Below are 21147 nucleotides of genomic sequence, written 5' to 3' on the forward strand. Positions count from 1 at the left end.
TGCGGCATTGCCTGCTACAAGGCATCGTTAAGCATCAGAATAGCAGAGAGGGGTTGAGCGCCACAAGGAGAAGAGGAAAGATAAGCGCGGCGGCGCCGCCGCCACACCCAACCCTCCCGCCGGTGAGCCTCTCTTCTCCTCCAGTTTCTCCTGTTCCGCTCCTCCCGCAATAAAAAAACCTCCACTATATCGACGGCGCTGTCAGTCCATCACCACCTAAGCCCAACGCTGCGATGTCGCGTGCTTCCTCCACTCCGCCCGGCCACTCTGTCGGCGCCGGCACTGCCACCTTCGTCTCCTGACTTCTCCGCTGGGTCTGCACCCTTCTCCCTGGGCGGGCAAGGAGAAATCTCAACTTTCTACTACCACGGAAAGGGCGGCTTAGGCCCCGTCTACAAGGTCACGGGTCCGGGCGTCGATGGCAACTCCCGCTCTCTCGCACCTTGCCGCCGTGGGGCAAGCTATAGCTTTCACTGCAAATTTACACTCCAGTTATTAGTACTCTGCCGCCGTGGAGTAGTAAACTTGCGACCTGGCTTCTTCAGCGGCCTTACACAGGCTGCCGAGCCTTCCCCGCCGTCGCCTTTCGGGCCGTTCCGAGCCCTCCTTCCTGATTTGGATGGAGTGTAAATTACTGCTCCCTATAGTTGGCTCTGCGAGTCGTTTTTGCGTCTGATTTGTTCGTCTTGTGGTGCTCCAAAATGATGTTTCGGCATTTCCAGCCAGAAAAAAGCGCTGAGAGCATTCCAACGCGAGAAAGGTTGTGCTCGTCCAAAATCTGGCAGCGCCAACCCCGATGGCAGTCTCTTCCAAGAAATTTCTACTACGCCGCCGATTACAACAAAACATTTTTAAGCTCCATAACATGATTTCGCCCTCTGGAGCGTCGCACGCTTCGCTGCTAAGCTTGGCTCTTCAACTTTTCTCCCCGAAGGATGTAAAGATCCTTTTTTCGAGGGGAGCGCGTAGAGATCCACATATATGCGCAATGTCACATGGCTTTGATCCGTGTTAATCTTTTATTTGACATGTTTGATCCATGTTAATGTGGACAGAACCATGGGATAAATTAACTTTTGTTACCAGTTTCTTCTTTTGTACTAAGATGAAATAGAGTCATGATTGGAGTTTGTTTGTTTTTTCCTACCTTCAAGAGTAACAGCAGATCAGCTCCCAAGAAGGCTAGGGTTCAAGCCACCTCTTCTTCGGGAGAGTATAATCTGAAGGTTTTATTCTTCACACACTCCTTTCTGATTACTAGCTTAAAGTCTTGATTCTGTCTCTCTCTCTCTCTCTCTCTCCCTCTCTCTCTGGAGTATGTAATTTTCTGTTTACCAGCATAAGAACCTGTCAACCCTTGTTCTCACTCATCTCCCTCTCCGATACAAGACATTGCATATTTGTACTACATATAAAAATGTAGAATGCGCTCAAGGTGGTTTGATCGCTGGACTGCAGACTGCTCCTGGCGCTTGTAGGCTGGAGTAGCTTCCTTTCCTTCCTTGTATTGAAAACTTAGCTGTATGCATGTTTGGTGCAACTGTATTAAGTAGTTGGAGGTGCTTTGAACTTTAGAGCTCTTTTTCTAGTTAGTAGCCTCATGAACATGCTCTGCATGCTGTTATGCTTGCTCTGGTTTCGTTAATGAAATGGAACCTTTTGCCCTCCTTATAGTCTAAAAATAAAAATGTAGACCCTCTAACAATAAATGTAAAATACCCCAAGTGTTCCAATGTTCAACTTTGAGGATAAAAATCATACTGTACTCACACAAGAATCAAGTATTACTTTTATAACTTGCAATGTCCATATCCAATCGAAAAAAGATGTTACCAAACAAAACTGACCTATTGCCCCTTTGGCTATAGCAAGGCCTTGAACTCGGGCGTTCAGACCCGACGAATATCCTTTTTTTAGTCAATCCAGAATATCAGTGCATTCAAACATAATCATTTTTTTGACATTTCATTAATACATTTGGATTTATTATCATAGATAGTGTTTGAGATCCAAGTGATAGTATCAGGGCAGACTTAGCTATTGTTCCGGAAAAATGGCTTCTCATTTGGTCAATAAGTAGTACAATAATGTGTGGATTGTGTGATACAAAATACCTTTTTTTTTGCGTGGATAAATAATACTTGTTGTTCCGTTCCAGTTTAAAAGCACTACCTGATCCTTGTGTGACTACGGGCGAAGTTTTCCACAAGATTTTTATGATCAATGTTGAACATTGGAACACGATCGTTTATTTTGTGGGGAGGGCGTAGAGATCCACTTGTATGTGTAATGTCACACTTCCGTGTTAATCTTTTAGTTGGCATGTTTGATCCATGCTAAGGTGGACAGTACCGTAGGATTAATTAACTTTTGCTAGCAGTTTCTTCTTTTGTACTAAGATGAAATAGAGTCATGATTGGAGTTTGCTTGTTTTTCTCTACCTTCAAGAGTAACAGCAGACCAGCTCCCAAGAAGGCTAGGGTTGAAGCCGCCTCTTCTTCGGGACAGTCTAAACTGAAGGTTTTATTCTTCACACACTCCTTTCTAATTACTAGCTAAGAGTCTCTCTCTCTCTCTCTCTCTCTCTCTCTCTCTCTCTCTCTCTCTCTGGAGTATGTAATTTCTGTTTACCGGCATAAGAACCTGTCAACGCTTGTTCTCGCTCATCTCCCTCTCCGATACAAGACATTGCACATTTGTACCACATATAAAAATGTAGAATGCGCTCAAGGTGGTTTGATCGCTGGACTGCAGACTGCTCCCGGCGCTTGTAGGATGGAGTAGCTTCCTTTCCATGATTGAAAACTTAGCTCTATGCAATTTTGGTGCATCTGTAATAAGTAGCTGGAGGTGCTCTGAACTTTTGAGCTCTTCTTCTAGTTAGTAGCTTCATGAACATGCTCTGCATGCTGTTACGCTTGCTCTGGTTTCGTTAATAAACCCGGGGGGCTTTTGCCCTCCTTATAGTCTAAAAATAAAATGTAGATCCTTTAACGATAAATGTAAAACGCCCCAAGTGTTCCAACGTTCAATTTGAGCGTAAAAATCCTACTGTAGTCACACAAGGATCTGGTAGTGCTTTTATTACTTGCAATGTCCATACCCAATCAAAAAAAGATGTTACCAAACAAACCCGGCCTATTGACCCTTTGGCTATAGCAAGGCCTTGAACTCGGGCATTCAAACCGGACCAATATCCCTGTTTTTTGTTCAATCTAGAATATCAATGCAATCAAACTGAATAAATTTTTGGACATTTCATTAATACCTTTGGATTTATTATCATAGATAGTGTTCGAGATCCAAGTGATAGTATCAGGGAAGACTTAGCTATTCTTCTGGAGAAATGGCCTTCTCATTTGGTCAATAAGTAGTACAATAATGTGTGGATTGTGTGATACGGAATACCTTTTTTTTGCATGGATAAATAATACTTGTTGTCGCATTCCAGTTTAAAAACACTACCTGATCCTTGTGTGACTACGGGCGAAGTTTTCCACAATATTTTTATGCTCAATGTTGAACATTGGAACACAATCCTTTTTTTCACGGGGGAGGGTATAGAGATCCACTTGTATGTGTAATGTCACACGGATTTTATCCGTGTTAATCTTTTATTTGACATGTTTGATCCATGTTAATGTGCAAAGTACCATGAGACTAATTAACTTTTGTTAGCAGTTTCTTCTTTTGTACTAAGATGAAATAGAGTCATGATTGGAGTTTGCTTCTCTGGAGTATGTAATTTTCTGTTTACCACAACCTGTCAACGCTTGTTCTCACTCATCTCCCTCTCTGATACAAGACATTGCACATTTTACGACATATAAAAATTTAGAATGCACTCAAGGTGATTTGACCGCTGGACTGCAGACTGCTCCTGGCGCTTGTAGGCTGGAGTAGCTTCCTTTCCTGTATTGGAAACCTAGCTATATGCAATTTTGGTGCATCTGTAATAAGTAGCTGGAGGTGCTTTGAACTTTGCTCTTCTTCTAGTTAGTAGCTTCATGAACATGTTCTGCATACTGTTACGCTTACTCTGGTTTCGTTAGTGCAATGGAACCCGGGGAGCTTTGGCCCTCCATATAGTCTAACAATAAAAATGTAGACCCTCTGACGATAAATCTAAAACGCTCCAAGTGTTCCGGTGTTCAACTTTGAGCGTAAAAACCCTACCGTAGTTACACAAGGATCACGTAGTGCTTTTATAACTTGCAATTTTCGTACCCAATCGAAAAAAGATGTTACCAAACAAACACGACCTATTGACCCTTTGGCTATAGCAAGGCCTTGAATTCGGGTATTCAAACCCGAGTAGCCGACCAATATCCCTGTTTTTTGTTCAGTCTAGAATATCAATGCATTGAAACTGAATATATTTTTGGACATTTCATTAATACCTTTGGATTTATTATCATAGATACTGTTCGAGATCCAAGTGATAGTATCAGGGCAGACTTAGCTATTGTTCCGGAGAAATCGCCTTCTCATTTGGTCAATAAGTAGTACAATAATGTGTGGATTGTGTGATAAAGAATACCTTTTTTGCCGAAAAAGGGTTTCCCCCCGCTTTGTATACAAAGCAACCAACCGAACCATACAGAGATAGGTGTTGGGGCGGAAGCAGCACAGTCACGCCCAAAAGAAACGACAGAGAAAGAGCAAAAGAAACAAATGCCGACAACGGCGGATCAACAAAAACGAAGAAGCCTCACGATCGCTGCGCCCACCGGGATCTTCCACTAGGCTCCAAGACTCCGAAGCGCCGGCACCTATCAACACCTCCAAGAAGGATCGCGACGATGACGACACTGCTGCCAAGGGTTTCCCCCGGTACACGACGAGGCGAGAGGAAGGGTAGCCCCCGACGCCCTCCCGGAAGGTCAGGTGGCACCCATAGGCGCCACCGCGCCGGTGTCGGCCACGCCGACAGGGGTTTCCCCCGATCCCAACCCGCACCTCGGGCGCTCCGGATCCAGCCACCAAACCAACCACCACCATGCGCCAACGCGGTCATGAGGCCCCCACGCCGTCTCACCACGGCACCGCGAAGTGAGGACAGCGCGGCGAAGAATCAGAGCCGGGACTAGGGCATCAGCACCGTCGGCACGCGGGAGGGCCCCACCTCCACCGTCAGCGACGGTAGCCGTCTGGACGCAATAGCAGGAGCACACCAGGCCCGTGGGCCCACAGGCCCGGCCGAGCCCTCGTGGGCCCGTAAAGCTCCCGCCTTCGCGCCGCTGCCATCACGCCATCGGCGCCGACGCCCCATATCCGAGCCGCTCCTCCTCCTCACCGCGCCGCAGACAACGAGGCCACGCCGGGGGGCCGGCCCGCTAGGACCCAGATGGGGTCCGCCAGGCCCAGATCTGGGCCGGGGGCGCGACGTCGGCCACCCCGCACCACCACGCCGCCCCGCCGCCAAGGAGCAGCGCCGCCACCACATCCGCCGCCGGCCACCCCGCCGGGTCACCGGACCCCCGCCAAGCCGAGCGACACCGCCACCGCCCCCCTGCCCCGGGCCAGGAGGATGCGCGCGGGGAAAGGAGATCCTGCCGCCGCCGGCACCCCCTGGGCCGGAGCCGGGGGCGCCCGCCGGCGACGGCAGGGGAGAGGAAGAGGATGCGAAGCCGAGCGGAGAGACGTAGGGGCCGCCCCGGCCGCCTCCCGGGGAGGCGGCGCGAGGGCGGAAGGAGGGGCGGGGAAGGAAGGGCGGGGGAGGGGGGCGGATTCGGGCCGCGCGCCGGCGAGGGCGGCCGGTTCCCGCCGGAGACGGGCAGGGGAGGTGGCGGTGGCGAGGGTTTCGGGGGTGGGAGCGGGTCCGTTTTGTTCAAGAATACCTTTTTTTGCGTGGATAAATAATACTTGTTGTTGCATTCCAGTTTAAAAGCACTACCTGATCCTTGTGTGACTACACGCGAAGTTTTCCACAATATTTTTGTGCTCAAAGTTGAAGATTGGAACACAATCCTTTTTTTCACAGGGGAGGGTGCAGAGGTCCACTTGTATGTGTAATGTCACATGGATTTTATCCGTGTTAATCTTTTATTTGACATGTTTGATCCATGTTAATGTGGACAGTACCATGAGATTAATTAACTTTTGTTAGCAGTTTCTTCTTTTGTACTAAGATGAAATAGAGTCATGATTGGAGTTTGCTTGTTTTTTTCTACCTTCCAGTCTAACAGAAGATCAGCTCCCAAGAAGGCAAGGGTTCAAGCCACCTCTTCTTCGGGACAGTCTAATCTGAAGGTTTTATTCTTCACGCGCTCCTTTCTGATTACTAGCTTAGAATCTTGATTCTGTCTCTGGAGTATGTAATTTTCTGTCTAGCAGCATAAGAACCGGTTAACGCTTGTTCTTACTCATCTCCCTATCTGATACAATACATTGCACATTTGCACGTCATACAGAAATGTAGATCCTCTAATGGTAAATATAAAATGCCCTGAGAGTTCCAATGTTCACCGTTGAGCGTAAAAGCTTATGGAATACTTTGCCCGTAGTCACACAAGGATCTGGTAGTGCTTTTAAACTGGAATGCAACAAGTATTTTTTATCCATGCAAAAAAATAAGTATTCTGCATCACACAATCTGCATATTATTGTACTACTTTTTGACCAAATGAGAAGGTCATTTTTCCTGTACAGTAATGAATCCAAAGGTATTAATAAACCCAATATATGATTCAGTTTGAATGTACGATATTCTGGATTGACTAAAAAAGGGATATATGAAGTTCAACGCCTTACCATAGCAAAAGGGTCAATAGGTCCGGTTTGCTTGGTAACATCTTTTCTTGATTGGGTATGGCCATTGCAAGGTCTAAGGAAGAATATTATCTTCTTAATTTAGTTTGGTCATTGCAAGTTCTTCATTAAGCTGTCCCTTGTAAATTTGTTAGCCGACCTTCTGCTAACTACATGTATTTTTCTGTTTTTGGAGTACTGAATTTTGTGTTTTATGTGCCTGTGCATGGATATGTAGAGTTGCAGCTCATTTTTTTTTTGAATGATTTGAAGATTGCTCACCATGCCTGCCGCGCAGTTAGAGCTGCAGCTCATGTTACTGCACACACCATGAAAAACTCACAGGATACCACTCGCAAAAAGAAAAGAAACTCACAGGACACAGCGAGCTCGAGCTTATTTTCTGTACTTCCTTCTTGCCTGACTTACACAACTCTTGTTTATGGGCATATTATACTACTCAAAGCAAATGCTACTGCTTAAACTGGTGCAGCCCACATTCCCACCACTCCCGCCAAACAACTACCACGCACTAACTAATTAATCTTTAGCTTGTCTTACATATCCTAGCAGGCTAACACAGTTATTTCTACCCAAGAATTTTATAGTTCTTGACTTGGTATATTCTGATACAGTTATTTTTACTGTAGACTTTTGAGTTATTCTGGTACAGTTCCCAATACTCAGGTTGCCTTAACTTGTGAGTAACCTGTCTTCTTAACCTCTTCCACTTAATAACTGAAATGTCACCTGACTTGTATGATTCAATTTAGATAAAATTTGCAAGACATGGTTTGAATAGTTTCTCGGATGATGAATAGTGTCTACTTTTAATTGGTAGTTTTATATATAATTTACTTTGAGTTGTTAGCTTTAGATATTTACAAAACATCGTTTGAAAAGTGTTGCCGGATGATGAATAATTTTACTACTCAAATCAAAGTACCGAGGGTGATTAAACCCAACAGTAACCACACTGCCTGTTGGACTTGTGCAGCAGGGTGAACGCGTTGTCCCCAAGATCAACGTACCGAGCATGATTTAGCATCATGGAAGCTGATAAGGATAAATCTATGTAAGTGTTCTGGTGTTCTGTCTTCTATTTTAGTTCTGATCGCAATTTTCAATTTTCTTGTAACCTCTCTCTCTCTCTCTCTCTCTCTCTCTCATATATTGAATTGTATGTGTAGGCATAAACTGAGGGTTCGTATCTAGTACGACTGTAGTCACAATGGTTGTTCATCTGAGAAAATGGGTGATGTGGACAAAGAAAAGGATATTGACAGAAAGTCATATACATGGAAAGACCTCCATTCTGACTTGCACAACTGGGCCATTTATGACTCCAAACAACACATAATTGTCTTCAAAGAATTGAAGATGGAAAACGGAGAGGATGACTTGGTGTTTGGAGGACTTGAGAAAAACATCAGCGTGCACGTTATTGTGAAGGATAAGAACAATGTGAGTGAGGTGTATGATTTATTAATCGATCATCTATATAAGAGCATAAATGTAATCTTTTTGCTTAGCTTAAATCCTAACTTAGTATCCAACTTATATCATTTTTTGCAGCGCAAACCCATGGGACATCTAAATAAATCCCTCAAGTACAACCTTACACCATTAATTTTCACCATAAGCAATGTCTTTTTTTTGCTGTTCTAACTATATTTTTTTCAGTTGTTATGCAAATTCAGTCCTACAATGCTTAAAGGCCACTGAAAGTTTTTCGAAGTATCTTTCTGGAGATGATTATGGGAAAACATGTGAGTTTTAGTATTTGACATCCTTGTATCTACATGTAGCCAAATGCGTAAGTTATACAATTAACATATCATATGGTTTGTTTGTTCAGGTCCTGAAGAGGGTGATTTGTGTGTATCTTGCTGTTTGCGAAGATACCTTCTAGAGGACTTACAAAGTTCAACAGCTTTTCTTCCTACTATGATTCTTAATCGTTTGGAAGATTTAGGTGATGACTTTAAGAATAACCGTCTTGGTTCTCAGTTCAGCGCTGATGAATTTTTGTGGTGGGTATCTAGTTTTGCTTTTTTGCTTTCTGTGCTAGATTTCAACTCTAGTAACTTAAATGGGTGAGTTTCTGTGTAGCGCAATATTGTCAAAATTTCCTGCAGAGAAGCACCCCAAAAATATAGACATATATGAGCAGCTATTTTCTGGAACATTACTAACAGAGGTATATTTTGTTTTGTTCTAAATTCATAACCATAGTAATCTTTTGTTACAACAAAAATATAATTGTATATATTGCGTATCTTTGAAGCATGTATGCGAATGTGGATTCAAAAAGGCAGGCGAAACTAGAGATTTCCAGATGTTGGAAATTCCTATCAAGCTTGAGGATCAAGTTGGCTTCAAAAGCTTAAAAGAATGCATGGATGCGTTCACTATGAAAAAACCATTGAATTCTCGATGTGAAGGGTAAACACTTGTGTGATAATATTTTCATAAATGCCCATGATAATTTATTGATGAGTCACATGATCCAATTTGTGGATTTCAATGCAGATGCTCACTCCACAAAAAGAGTGAGGAAACTCGAATCGTGGCTTGTCCAGAAATATTGATCATATGTCTTGGTCGACCTGTTGGTACTGGTGAAGGTTCTACTAAGCTCGTACATGATGTTGACTGCCCCATGGATTTCGACTTTTCACCTTATGTGAGTGCTAATGGAGGAGTCGAACAAAAGTATGACTTATATGGAGTCATTCATCATAGGCAGTATGGCCCAAAAGGTGGGCACTATTGGTGCTTCACCAAGTATAATGGAGAATGGTATGAGATCAATGACGAACGGGTATGTTCCGTGTTTGATTCCCGTAATTTGCTTTGACTATTTGCAAGCTTTGTTTACAGTCTAGAACTAATATTTCTAACTCGGGTGTATTTGCAGGTTACATCTATCACTAAGGAGGGTGTAGAAAAGAAAACAAAGAAAGTTATATCTTTTTCTATAAAAGGTATCTAAGAAGTTTCAGAACTGATATATCCTTTCATAGAACTTCCAAGTCTAAGATTTTCTTCATTTCCATTTCCAGGAAAATGGGAGAACATTCTGAACCACATGGCGAGCGTGCAACTGAAGACGACATCCCAAGACGGACGGACGCTGATCCCTTACTTTTCAGGCCCCCACCTGATGAAGGTATGGTCCCAAAGGTTGAAATATCTTAATTATGGATAGATGAACATTTTCCATATTCTGACATATTTTCAAGGAAATCTTAGCTGTGAAAAACAATGCTGTGTAAATATATAAATAAAAAAATGCTATGTAAATATATAAATAAAACAATGCTACGAAAATGCCTATCGGTTTTCTTGTCAATGCTTTTTGTGTGTGCAAATAATTGCGTGCAGCACAAAAAACATATATTAATTGAAGTTGTGTAAAACTTGGCCTTTCATGCCATTTGTTTTAATGAGTGCGGTTTCGTTTGCTTGATACACTTTTTATGTACGTTTTCTAGCAGATACCCCCAGCCTATCTGATAAGTTGATTAAAGGACGCTTCTTAAATCCTTTTATGGACACGAATCAACGTTTGACAGAGAAGTACGTCATAGTAGAAGATTGTCCTCCCTCAGTGATAATTGAGAGGATAAATGAAAAACTTGAGGGTTGTACCAAAAAGAAACACAAGTTCATTGTGCCAGAGTTGGGAGATACAGTTTATGATGAAGAATTGCAAGCATACTGTTGCCTTAGGGGGGATGGTTTCAAAACATACTGTTCCACCAAAAAAGCAACTAAAGCAAAAGCAAAGCAAATTTACGAATTTCTCACAGCTATCCGAGCACACTTCTATGACACGTCAGTGGACAAGAGGGGGTTATTTTATGAGCTGACTCCATTGTTTATTAAACCTTATCTAATTGATGGCATAGTGGATATAGTGTGTATTCTACTCCAAGCGACAAGATGGTCATTTGGTGTCAACGTTGATGCTAAGGGATTGATAATTGGTCCTGTGTGTGCGACTTGCGGTAAACGTCTTGCCTATCCTGGCCGACGTGTTTCATGTTATATAGATGGGTTGCAAGCCCGGATATGCGTACAAGTTGTTGTAGAGATACATCTTGGAGGAGAAGAAATACAAAAGGTAAAAGAAGATAAAGATTACATGAGTATCTTGTCTAACTACTACTCATGTGGTTAGCCAGGGTCTCCTCTCCTTGTACGTAAGGTATATACGTGAAGATTATATCACGTTTAACATCCTCCCTTAATCACAACTTCATCAAGTTGAGATTATGCTTGAAGTCCTCAAAACTTCTTGTGGGTAAAGCTTTGGTAAAGCCATCAGCAACTTGGTCTTGAGAGTGAATAAATTGAATATCCAGAAGTTTGTTTGCAACTCTTTCTCGAACAAAGTGAAAATCTATCTCAATGTGTTTAGTTTTGGCATGAAAAACTAGATTTGCTGACAAGTAGGTAGCACCTAGATTATCACACCATAAACATGGAGCTCTAGTGCTTTTCATACCTAGTTCCTTTAGGATTGACTGCACCCATATGATTTCTGCTGTTGCATTTGCCAATGTCTTATATTCTGCCTCTGTACTGGATCTTGAAACTGTAGCTTGCTTCCTTGCACTCCAAGATATTAAATTAGGTCTAAAGAAAACTGCAAAGCCACCAGTTGAACGTCTGTCATCTAGACATCCAACCCAATCAGAGTCAGAGAAGGCACTGATAAGTGTAGAGGATGACTTGCTGAAATTTAGGCCAACATTCAACGTATTTTTCACATATCTTACTATACGTTTTGCAGCAGTCATATGAACAGTGGTAGGTGCATGGAGAAACTGACATACTTTGTTAACAGCAAAGGAGATGTCTGGTCTAGTCAGTGTTAAATACTGTAGTGCACCTACCAGGCTTCTGTATTTTGTACCATTTTCTGAACTCAGAGGCTCTCCTTCAACAAGGGATAACTTTTCTGTGCTGGATAAGGGAGTGGGTGCAGGCTTACAACTTTGCAAACCAGCCTTTTTTACCAAGTCTGTTGCATACTTTTCTTGAGAAAGGTGAAGGCCATCCTTGTGTTGCTTTACCTCAATGCCAAGAAAATAATGTAGATCTCCTAAATCCTCGAGAGCAAACTTTGCACTCAAATCCTTCAACAGTGCAATTATTGCTTCATCAGATGAGCTTGTCACAATTATATCATCAACATATATGAGAACAAATATGGATATACTTGATTTGTTATAAATAAACAATGAAGTGTCAGACTTTGAAGGAACAAAACCAAGTGCTTGCATCTTTTTACTGAGGCGAGAGTACCATGCTCTTGGGGCCTGCTTTAGTCCATACAATGCCTTGTCAAGTTTGCACACATGCAGTGGTGCACGTGTGTTTTCAAACCCAGGTGGTTGTTTCATGTAAACCTCTTCTTCCAGAACACCATGAAGGAACGCGTTCTGAACATCTAGCTGACGTAAACTCCATCCCCTGGACACAACAATGGACAAAACAAGACGAATAGTAGCAGCTTTTACAACTGGACTAAACGTGTCCTCATAGTCAATACCATACCGTTGTTTAAAACCCTTTGCAACGAGCCTGGCTTTGTAACGGTCAATGGTTCCATCAGCTTTCCTTTTTATCCTAAAGACCCATTTGCAGTCAATAAGATTTTTACCTCGTTGTGGAGGAACCAAATGCCATGTTCTATTTTTCTTAAGTGCTATGATTTCATCATGCATTGCTTTTCTCCAATTTGCATCACCCAAAGCTTCCTCAAGAGTATTGGGTTCTTCTGGTTCACCTGTAGAACATACCAGCCCATATTTTGTAACATGTTTATAATCAATAGGTTTAATTAACCCTTGTTGCAATCGTGTTCGACGTGGAGGAGTAGCAGCAGGAGCTTCTGTAGAGAGATCCGGCGCAGAAGATCCTGGGTCTGGATCAAGCTGATCCTCGCCTGATCCCGAGGAGGATCCGCGCGGGCCTCCAGAGCCGGCAGCGTCACTAGGCGATGACGGGGTAGGATATTCTGTGGTCGTGGATCGTGGTGTGGGGAACGATTTCGCCGCAGAAGATCTGGGCCTGGTCGCATCATCACGACCCAATGATTGCCTGGGCCCTGGGCTGGTCGGATCTGTCCCCGCGCCCACCTGACGAGTAGTGGCGGCGCGGCGCGTGTACACACGCAGTTGGGCCTCCCGCTGGACACGGCCCGAGCCAGTGCCGGCCTGCCGCTTGTCGAGCGCGGAGTCGTGCGCACGAGGAGAAGCGTCGCAGCCCGCCAGCCTTTGCCGCGTGGCTGATGCGGACTCGGCCCCGCGCGCGTCTGCGCCTGCCGTGGTTGGCCCGGCAGGATTGCTGCCAGACGCGGATCCCGAGGAAGATCCGCTGCATGGCTGCAGCACCTGGGGCAATCCCGAGGTAGATATGTCCCCCGAGCCAGGACACATAAAATGAGGGCCTGCTGCTCCATTTTCTTCATTGTTTTCTGCTGCGATTTTTGCACTGTTTTCTGCATCATCACAAGACTCATGAAGGCTATTAGTAGGGTTAGTCAACATATGATCATCACAATTTGTAATACCCCCTTGATCATAGCCGGAAAGATGAGAGGGTAGAAGCAAGATTTCCTTGCGGAGTAGTGCACCGGCGTTAGGATGAAGATCCGCAAAGGGGAATTTTGTCTCATCAAAAACAACATCACGTGAGATGTATACCCTACCAGTAGAGATGTCAAGGCACTTGACGCCTTTGTGTTGGGCGCTATATCCAAGAAAGGCACACCGTTTTGACCGAAACATGAGTTTGCGGTTATTGTAAGGCCGAAGATTTGGCCAACACGCACAACCAAAGACACGAAGAGAGGTATAGTCTGGCTTTGTATGTAGGAGACGTTCCATAGGTGTTCCATTGTTGATAACACGGCTAGGTAGCATGTTGATGATGTGGACGCCTGTAAGAAAAGCCTCATCCCAAAACTTAAGAGGCATGGAGGCTCCTGCTAGGAGGGCCAAACCAACCTCGACAATGTGCCTATGCTTGCGTTCGGCTGACCCGTTTTGTTGGTGAGCGTGTGGGCATGATACATGGTGAGATATACCTATAATTTGGAAGAAGGAATTGAGTTTCTCGTATTCCCCTCTCCAATCCGATTGGACAGCAATGATCTTGCTGTTGAACTTTCTTTCAACGAGAGCTTGAAAGTTGTGAAAGACTTGAAACACACCGGATCTTTTTTTGAGAAGATAGATCCATGAAAATTTGCTATAGTCATCGATAAAACTTACATAATATGTGTGTCTACCAACAGAGGAGGGGGCAGGCCCCCACACATCAGAAAAGATCAATTGCAAAGGTTTAGTGGAGACACTAGTAGAGATGGGATATGGTAATTGATGACTTTTAGCACACTGACATGAATCACAAATAGTTTCAATATTGCGCTCACCAATAAACGGGAGCTTATTTATCCTAAGTAATTTTTCAACCAAAGAAAAAGAGGCATGTCCTAAACGATCATGCCATCGTGTGGACGACAGCTTGATGACACCACAAGCTTGTTTATTTAATCTTCTAAACTCCGGAATCAACGGGTAGAGCCCTCGAACGCATCTACCTCGATAGAGAACTTTCTTCGTGGCCTGATCCTTGATCAAAATGAAGAAAGGATGAAACTCGAGAAAAACATGATTGTCAATAGCAATTCTATGAATAGAGAGAAGATTCTTGTGAGCACTAGGGACATGTAGAATTCTTTTGAGATGAATTTTACGACTAGGGGTATTAAAAATTGAGTGGCCAATGTGACGTATACCCATACCTTCACCACTGGCCGTATGAATTTGATCTTTGCCACGATATTTCTCCTTCATTGTGACCTTCTCGAGTTCGTTGGTGATGTGGTTGGTGGCGCCGCTGTCAACGTACCAGTTGGTGTCTACTCCATAGGAGCCATCGGCCGCCGCAACAACTTTCTCTTCATCTTGCGAGGAATCACCGTCATCTTCTTCGTAGCGGTACCAACAGTCCTTTGCCGTATGACCAGGTTTGCCACAGATTTGGCAGCAAGGCAAGTCCGGACGGGACCTGTTGGAACCACCACTGCCACCACCACGACGCCCTTTGAAGTTACCGGAGCGTCCGCCGCCGCATGAGCTGTTGGAGTAGCCGCCACCGCCGGCGCCAAACCTTCCCTTGCCGCGGGAAGATGAGCGCGAGCGAGAGCCACCACCGCGGCCTCTGGATGTAGAGTTGGCCGACGATTTGAAGCCACCGCCGGAGCCATGATACTGCGCCATACGTTGATCAAAGTTACTGAGCATGGCAAAAAGTTCATCGAGGGTTACCGGGGTGACACGGGCATCTAGTGCGGAGACGAGGGGCTGGTACTCTTGGTCCAGCCCGTGGATGATGTAGGAGATGAGCTCGTCGTCCTGGATGGGTTTTCCCGCCGCGGCGAGTTCATCGGCGAGACCCCTCATGGCGGCGAAGAAGTGGCCACCGATTGATTGCCCTCCTGCGCATTAATCAGCGTTGTGCGGATGTTGTTGACGCGGCTGAGTGACTGCGACGAGAACATGCTCGCCAGCGCCACCCAGAGTTCGCGCGCCGTGGTGATCGTGGTCACCGTGACGAGCACTTCCTTGGACAAGTGTTGGAGTAGATATCCAAGGACCTGCTGATCCTCCTTCACCCAAATCGGATGGAGGGGATTCGGCTCAGTGGTCTCCTTGCCGGCGGCGTCCTTGGTGGTGAGGTCTTTGGCCGGCTCGGCTGCCGTGCCGTCGACATAATGGAAGACGCCGGCGCCCCGCAGCTGCGGCGTGATCTGTGTCCGCCACAGCACATAGTTGGTGCGGGTGAGCTTCTCCGGGGCTCCACCGCCGAACATCGACTGGAAGGAGGCGGAGGAGGAAGACATGGCTGCGCGCACGTGATGGAGATGGACTAGCTAGGGTTTCTGGTGGAAGAAGAAGGCTCTGTATACCATGTGCGACTTGCGGTAAACGTCTTGCCTATCCTGGCCGACGTGTTTCATGTTATATAGATGGGTTGCAAGCCCGGATATGCGTACAAGTTGTTGTAGAGATACATCTTGGAGGAGAAGAAATACAAAAGATAAAAGAAGATAAAGATTACATGAGTATCTTGTCTAACTACTCCTCATGTGGTTAGCCAGGGTCTCCTCTCCTTGTACGCAAGGTATATACGTGAAGATTATATCACGTTTAACACTGTGGTCTTGGGTGTCAATGGCAGTCGAAAAATTGATTGCTCTAAGGGTAAAACCGTTTTGATCTGATTCTCATCTAGTCAACAAGATTATGCCAAAAATTAAGGACATCAGATTCATATTGATCGTGGAGAAAGCTGCCATAATGTCAAAGCTAGTATCAATAGAATTTTACAAGACATATAGGTGCATAATTTTGAGTGGAAAGGGGCATTCTGATGTCGCGACAAGAGGTGTTGCACATAAATTAGCAAGACAGTTACGAGTACCAGTATATGGAATTGCAGATTGTAACCCAATGGGAGCAATAACAATGTTGACCTATAAAAATGGATCAAGGCGAAGAGGGTTTGATAATCTCAATGTGACCGTGCCAACACTCCAATGGATCGGAATGCATTCGGTACACTGTTATCGTAACAGGTCAGGACCAAGAACAAGGCGTCCGACGGATTCACAACCACTCAATCAAAGAGACAGAACTACACTTAAAAATTTAATAAGTGACTTAGAACGTGACAAGGAGCTGCTTGATCGGCTAGATGTGCAAGAAGTGAAACTTATGTCCAAGAATGGGTTTAGAATGAATTTTGAACAAAGGTTTCCGCTAGCGCGCAACACTGTAGACTTCTTGGCTGAGCACATACCGGAAATGGTCACCATTGAGAAACCTGGTGTCCCCAAAAGAAAGACTGCAGTTGAGAAATCAGATGGAGATGACGCTCAAGCGGGCAAGAAGACAAGGAAGGTCACCAAAGGAAAATCTGATGGAGATGACACTCAAGCGGGCAAGAAGACAAGGAAGGTGACCAAAGGAAAATCTGATGGAGATGACACTCAAGTGGTCAAGAGGACAAAGGAATCTGATGTAGATTACACTCAAGTGGGCAAGAAGTCTGATGATGGAAATGACGCTCAAGCGGGCAAGAAGGTCACCAAAGGAAATTCTGATGGAGATGACACTCAAGTGAGAAAGAGGACAAAGAAGGCCACCAAAGTGCAGCTCCGGGGCAAAGAGGCCAAATAGGAACAGATGCAGGTATAATTGCTGTTTTGTTTTAGTTGGTGCGTTGCAACTTTCTTCATGTTATTTTGTGCTAAATAATGACTTAATCCATGTGTTTATTTGATTTGCAGCAGGACTTTCTTTTTGTGATGATAGCTGAAAGATTATTGTGGTGCTCTTGGTGATGATGCCTGGAGGACGTTTTGTTGAAGGTTCTTTTGGTGATATCTGCTGGAGTTCAATTCATAGAAACATCTGCAGGTATACTTGGTTTGTTGGGTTCCAAGCAATATCATTTACTCTAGAAAAGGGGAGAAGTGGTACACTCAGTTGCTATATTTCGGTCATTTTTGTTGAACTCTGTTGGTGAACTCAAATGAAGGCACTTTGAATTTTATTTTGGACATTATCTCATCGCAACTACGAATTTATGCTTTCTTAAGCCATCTGATAATTGGGATTGGTGAACTCTTATCTATGTAATACGACCTATTCACTTTTAACTATTATGCACTTTGGAGCTTAATTTACATATTATGGCTGTGGTGAAAAGTAAAATACAGTTCTACTCTATAGTTATCATAAAATAAAATAAAGATGTTTTGGTAGAAACATACTACATTTTGTTCATTTAATAAGAAGTACATTTTGGCCATTCTCGGTTTAGATTTGATGTCTCTGGACTGTGGACACCTTAGGGTTCCTAGGACAAGTCCTGAGCTACCTCTGTTACTGACTTGTGCTAACGCCTCGCGTGCGTTTTGGTGTGCCTGGGATGAGCATACATAGGACTTGTTCTGAACTCGCCATATATCCTCTCCGTCTCCTTTCTTACTACTAGGACTTGTCCTGGTATATTTCATCTAGGTTGTGTCTTTCCCTGGCACATTCCAGGACTGGTCCGGATGGTGCCCAGCTGCGTTCGCTGCCAGGTGAATCTTTTAGGGTATGCCATGTGTACTCTTCCTTGACATAAGGCTTGTCCCATGTGATCTGTATATTCTCGCTCTAAAAAAAGGGTGTTCTGTACGACTCGCCTACATTTACTCAACCTAAAACGTGTCCTTCTTCTCGCATGGTATGAACCACCCTGAATCAAAGTGTCTGACAATTGACATCTTGCTGGAGGGCAAACAAAAACAACTTCTTATGGCTTGTTTAGGTGGAAGGGATTTGAAGTAGATTGGAGTGAATTAAATCCCTTAGGCCTTCTTCGGTTAAACCTCTCTTGAAGAGGTTTGGAAGGGATCGAGGGGGCTTTTGACTTAACAAGGCTTGTTTAATTGATAGCTCCACAAAGATTCTAACTCTTTAATTTGTCCTGTTCATGCTTTACGACTAAATTATGCTCTTCTTATAAAGATAACTAGCGAGTAGTGCGCGGCGGCACACCGCGCCGTTAGGGTTTGTTTTTATGAAGTTTATGAGAATTCGTTGTACATTCTGCATGTTTTCTAGTGTGTTCTAGGTGCCACACGGCTAGTGGCATCTTCTCTCGATGGGTTCGTTACCCGTTTTTCAGCGGTTTTACATGAACAGAAAATAATTGTGCACTTCAGGTCAACAGAACGATGTATTGTAAGTGCAGACTTAATATCTCTGGCTGAGCATAAATTGGAATGAGCAATGGAGCAAAATAAACGCATATGAAATCTAATGCTAGGAAAAGAAACCCATAGACGAAATATATTGAAGTTGAAAAACGCATGAAAACTTATTTTTGCAATTCGAATCTTGGTTCTCCGTGCATCGTAAGCCAAGGTTAGATATCTTCAAACATGAGCATAAAATTGGGATGAGCACCTAAACCACAACAAATTGCAGTTCTTCACATCTTCTTGCTACATTGTTGAGTAGGTTCATGGCCTTATGCCCAGAATTCTGTACCATCCTTAGCACATGTCGCCTAGAAAATATTATAAAGTAACATGGTAAATAGATATCGACCTCACACTAAGCAACAATTTTTTTCTGAACTATGATTCCAATATTCAAGATCTAAGGTTGTGCCAGAACATACTAAATAAAAAACCACTGAATGACAATTTTGCTAACCATCCTAGATGAACCATCCTATTGGCATACAAGCAATCAGAACATCTAGCATCAGATTGTTTTCCTGAGCACCAGAATGCACTGACCTTGTTAGGACTTAGGATTAATGTTTCGTAACCATATAAAAACTTGCATAAAACATAATCTACAACTTGAACGCCCTCTCATGGTATGCTCTGCCACTATAAGGGAAAAACTGAAATTGTAGTACCTCCTCCCATCTTTTTCTGTAATACCTCCTCCCATCTTTTTCTATAATACCTCCTCCCATGCTATCAAGAATACAAGGAACACACATACACATTTTGTCAAGACATGCTCCATGGAGATTAACAATCATGGTGGATTGAGATTGTTAGATAGACAGCAACTGAACTTTACTGAGGGCCAAAGGCCATTACATATACATGTGTGGTAAAGAGCAGGAAACCCCTTATACAATGGGGATATACCGAAAAGAGACTATACACATCTAACACCCCCCTCAAACTCATGGTGGATCAACAACACTGAGTTTTGAGAGAAAAAAGGCATTGCTGCGCTCGAGTCTGTGCCTTCGTGAAGAAGTCAGCCAACTGTAACTCAGAGGGCACATAGTGAAGAGTGAAAGTCTGATCCTTCACAGCAGCACGCACAAAGTGGGCATCCACACCGATGTGCTTGGTGAGCTCATGCTTCACCGGGTCACGCGCAATACTGATAGCACCAGTACTGTTTGACAGTAAGGGAGTCGAGGTAGCAGCAGACACACCAAAATCCTCAAGTAACCACCGTAGCCAGATCATCTCAGCCGTCAGCATAGCCATGGCTCGCAACTCAGCCTCTGTACTCGAGCGAGAAACTGCAGTATGTTTCTTTGTCTTCCAGGCAATAAGAGAGCCACCAAGAAAGACACAATAAGCAGACAGCGAGCGTCGATCAGAGGGATCACTAGCCCAGGTAGTATCAGAGTAAGCCTGGAGCTCAAGAGAACTGGAGCGGGGAAAGAAAAGGCGCTGAGAGATCGTGCCACGAAGATATCATAGAACACGGAGGAGGTGACTATAGTGGACAGAGGTGGGGGCTGAAACAAACTGACTCAGGATGTGAACAGGATAGGAGATGTCAGGACGCGTAACAACAAGATAGATAAGGCTACCAACGAGGTGACGATAGCGAGTGGGATTAGGAAGAGGGTCACCATCAGAGGCACGAAGTTGAACGTTGAGCTCCATAGGAGTCACAACTGTGCGGTCATCACTAAGAGCAGCGCGAGCAAGAAGATCCTGAATATATTTCTCTTGAGAGATGTAGAAGCCATCAGAGGTCGAGGAGATCTCAATCCCAAGAAAATAGCGAAGAGGACCAAGATCAGTCATGAGGAACTGGTCGTGAAGGCGGGCCTTAACAAAGGCAATGTAGTTAGAGTCGTCACCAGTGATGATCATGTCATCAACATAAGGAAGGAGAAGAGTCCAACCACGAGGAGACGTGTGAACAAGCAACGCGGGATCATGATCACTGGGCAAGAAACCAACGGCAGTCACCACAGAGGCGAAGCGCTCAAACTAGGCGCGAGGGGCCTGTTTAAGACCATAGAGGGAGCGGCGAAGTCGACAGACCATACCGTCAGGAGCATAGTACCCCGGTGGTGGCTGCATGTAAACCAGAAGGGACGAACACCAGAAGGGAGGGAAACCAGCTCCCATGTGCCAGAGCGCTCAAGGGCAGCAAGCTCTTCAGCCATCGCAAGTTGCCATTCAGGTTGAGTCATGGCAGTCCGATAGGAAGTGGGCTCAGCAATAACAGAGATACCATAGCGATCAGGAGAGTAGCGATCAGGCGGAGGGCGAGGCCGAGCCCAGAGGTTGTGAACCGGGGGAGGCGTGAGGAGAGGTGCACCAGAGGTGGAAGGCACGGCAGGGGAGACATCCTCAGGACGAGGGCGACGAGTATAGTGGAGAGGGAACGGTGAGAGAGGGCGACGGACTGGAGATGATGGTGGAGAGGTGGAGGGGGAGGATGGAGAAGATGGGGTCGATGGTGAAGGAGAAGGAAGGAGAGGTGCCGGAGGAAGAGATGACACATGAGGCACATAGCAGGGTGTATCGGGAAGGAGGAG

At 44.7% G+C, this 21147-nt stretch overlaps 2 protein-coding genes across 15 annotated transcripts; both read left to right on the plus strand.

Annotated features, from left to right (window-relative positions):
* The first annotated feature begins 7 nt into the window (after positions 1-7).
* Positions 8-10834, plus strand: LOC119317176 (ubiquitin carboxyl-terminal hydrolase 19-like). 14 transcript variants are annotated; one of them, XM_037591586.1, is made up of 16 exons: positions 8-122; positions 1155-1226; positions 2449-2520; positions 6181-6252; positions 7401-7450; positions 7748-7825; positions 7941-8214; positions 8326-8360; positions 8434-8519; positions 8609-8783; positions 8863-8950; positions 9038-9195; positions 9283-9574; positions 9671-9737; positions 9816-9922; positions 10248-10834. In XM_037591586.1, exons 7-16 carry the CDS (start codon positions 8002-8004, stop codon positions 10275-10277), a joined length of 1251 nt encoding a protein of 416 aa, XP_037447483.1. In that variant the 5' UTR covers positions 8-122; positions 1155-1226; positions 2449-2520; positions 6181-6252; positions 7401-7450; positions 7748-7825; positions 7941-8001; the 3' UTR covers positions 10278-10834. The 14 variants fall into 14 exon arrangements, with proteins under 14 accessions (XP_037447483.1, XP_037447497.1, XP_037447487.1 ...); XM_037591600.1 differs by having other exon boundaries at positions 10251-10834; XM_037591590.1 differs by having other exon boundaries at positions 7751-7825.
* A 5215-nt stretch (positions 10835-16049) lies between these two features.
* Positions 16050-17397, plus strand: LOC119315895 (DNA topoisomerase 6 subunit A-like; the record flags this gene model as incomplete). Its single annotated transcript, XM_037590342.1, has 2 exons — positions 16050-17024; positions 17123-17397. A coding segment is annotated over one exon (963 nt), but the record flags the coding sequence as incomplete, so codon positions are not given.
* Between the last annotated feature and the right edge of the window lie 3750 nt (positions 17398-21147).

Source organism: Triticum dicoccoides, chromosome 6A, assembly GCF_002162155.2.
Source record: "Triticum dicoccoides isolate Atlit2015 ecotype Zavitan chromosome 6A, WEW_v2.0, whole genome shotgun sequence".
Taxonomy (NCBI): Eukaryota; Viridiplantae; Streptophyta; class Magnoliopsida; order Poales; family Poaceae; genus Triticum; species Triticum dicoccoides.

Bases quoted from the DNA above. Each gene is read 5' to 3' on its own strand.
- LOC119317176 (XM_037591586.1), top strand. From the start codon at position 8,002: ATGGGTGATGTGGACAAAGAAAAGGATATTGACAGAAAGTCATATACA. The intron at 9,196-9,282 runs GTAAACACTTGT...ATTTCAATGCAG, and splicing joins TTGAATTCTCGATGTGAAGG to ATGCTCACTCCACAAAAAGA. The intron at 9,923-10,247 runs GTATGGTCCCAA...TACGTTTTCTAG, and splicing joins CAGGCCCCCACCTGATGAAG to CAGATACCCCCAGCCTATCT.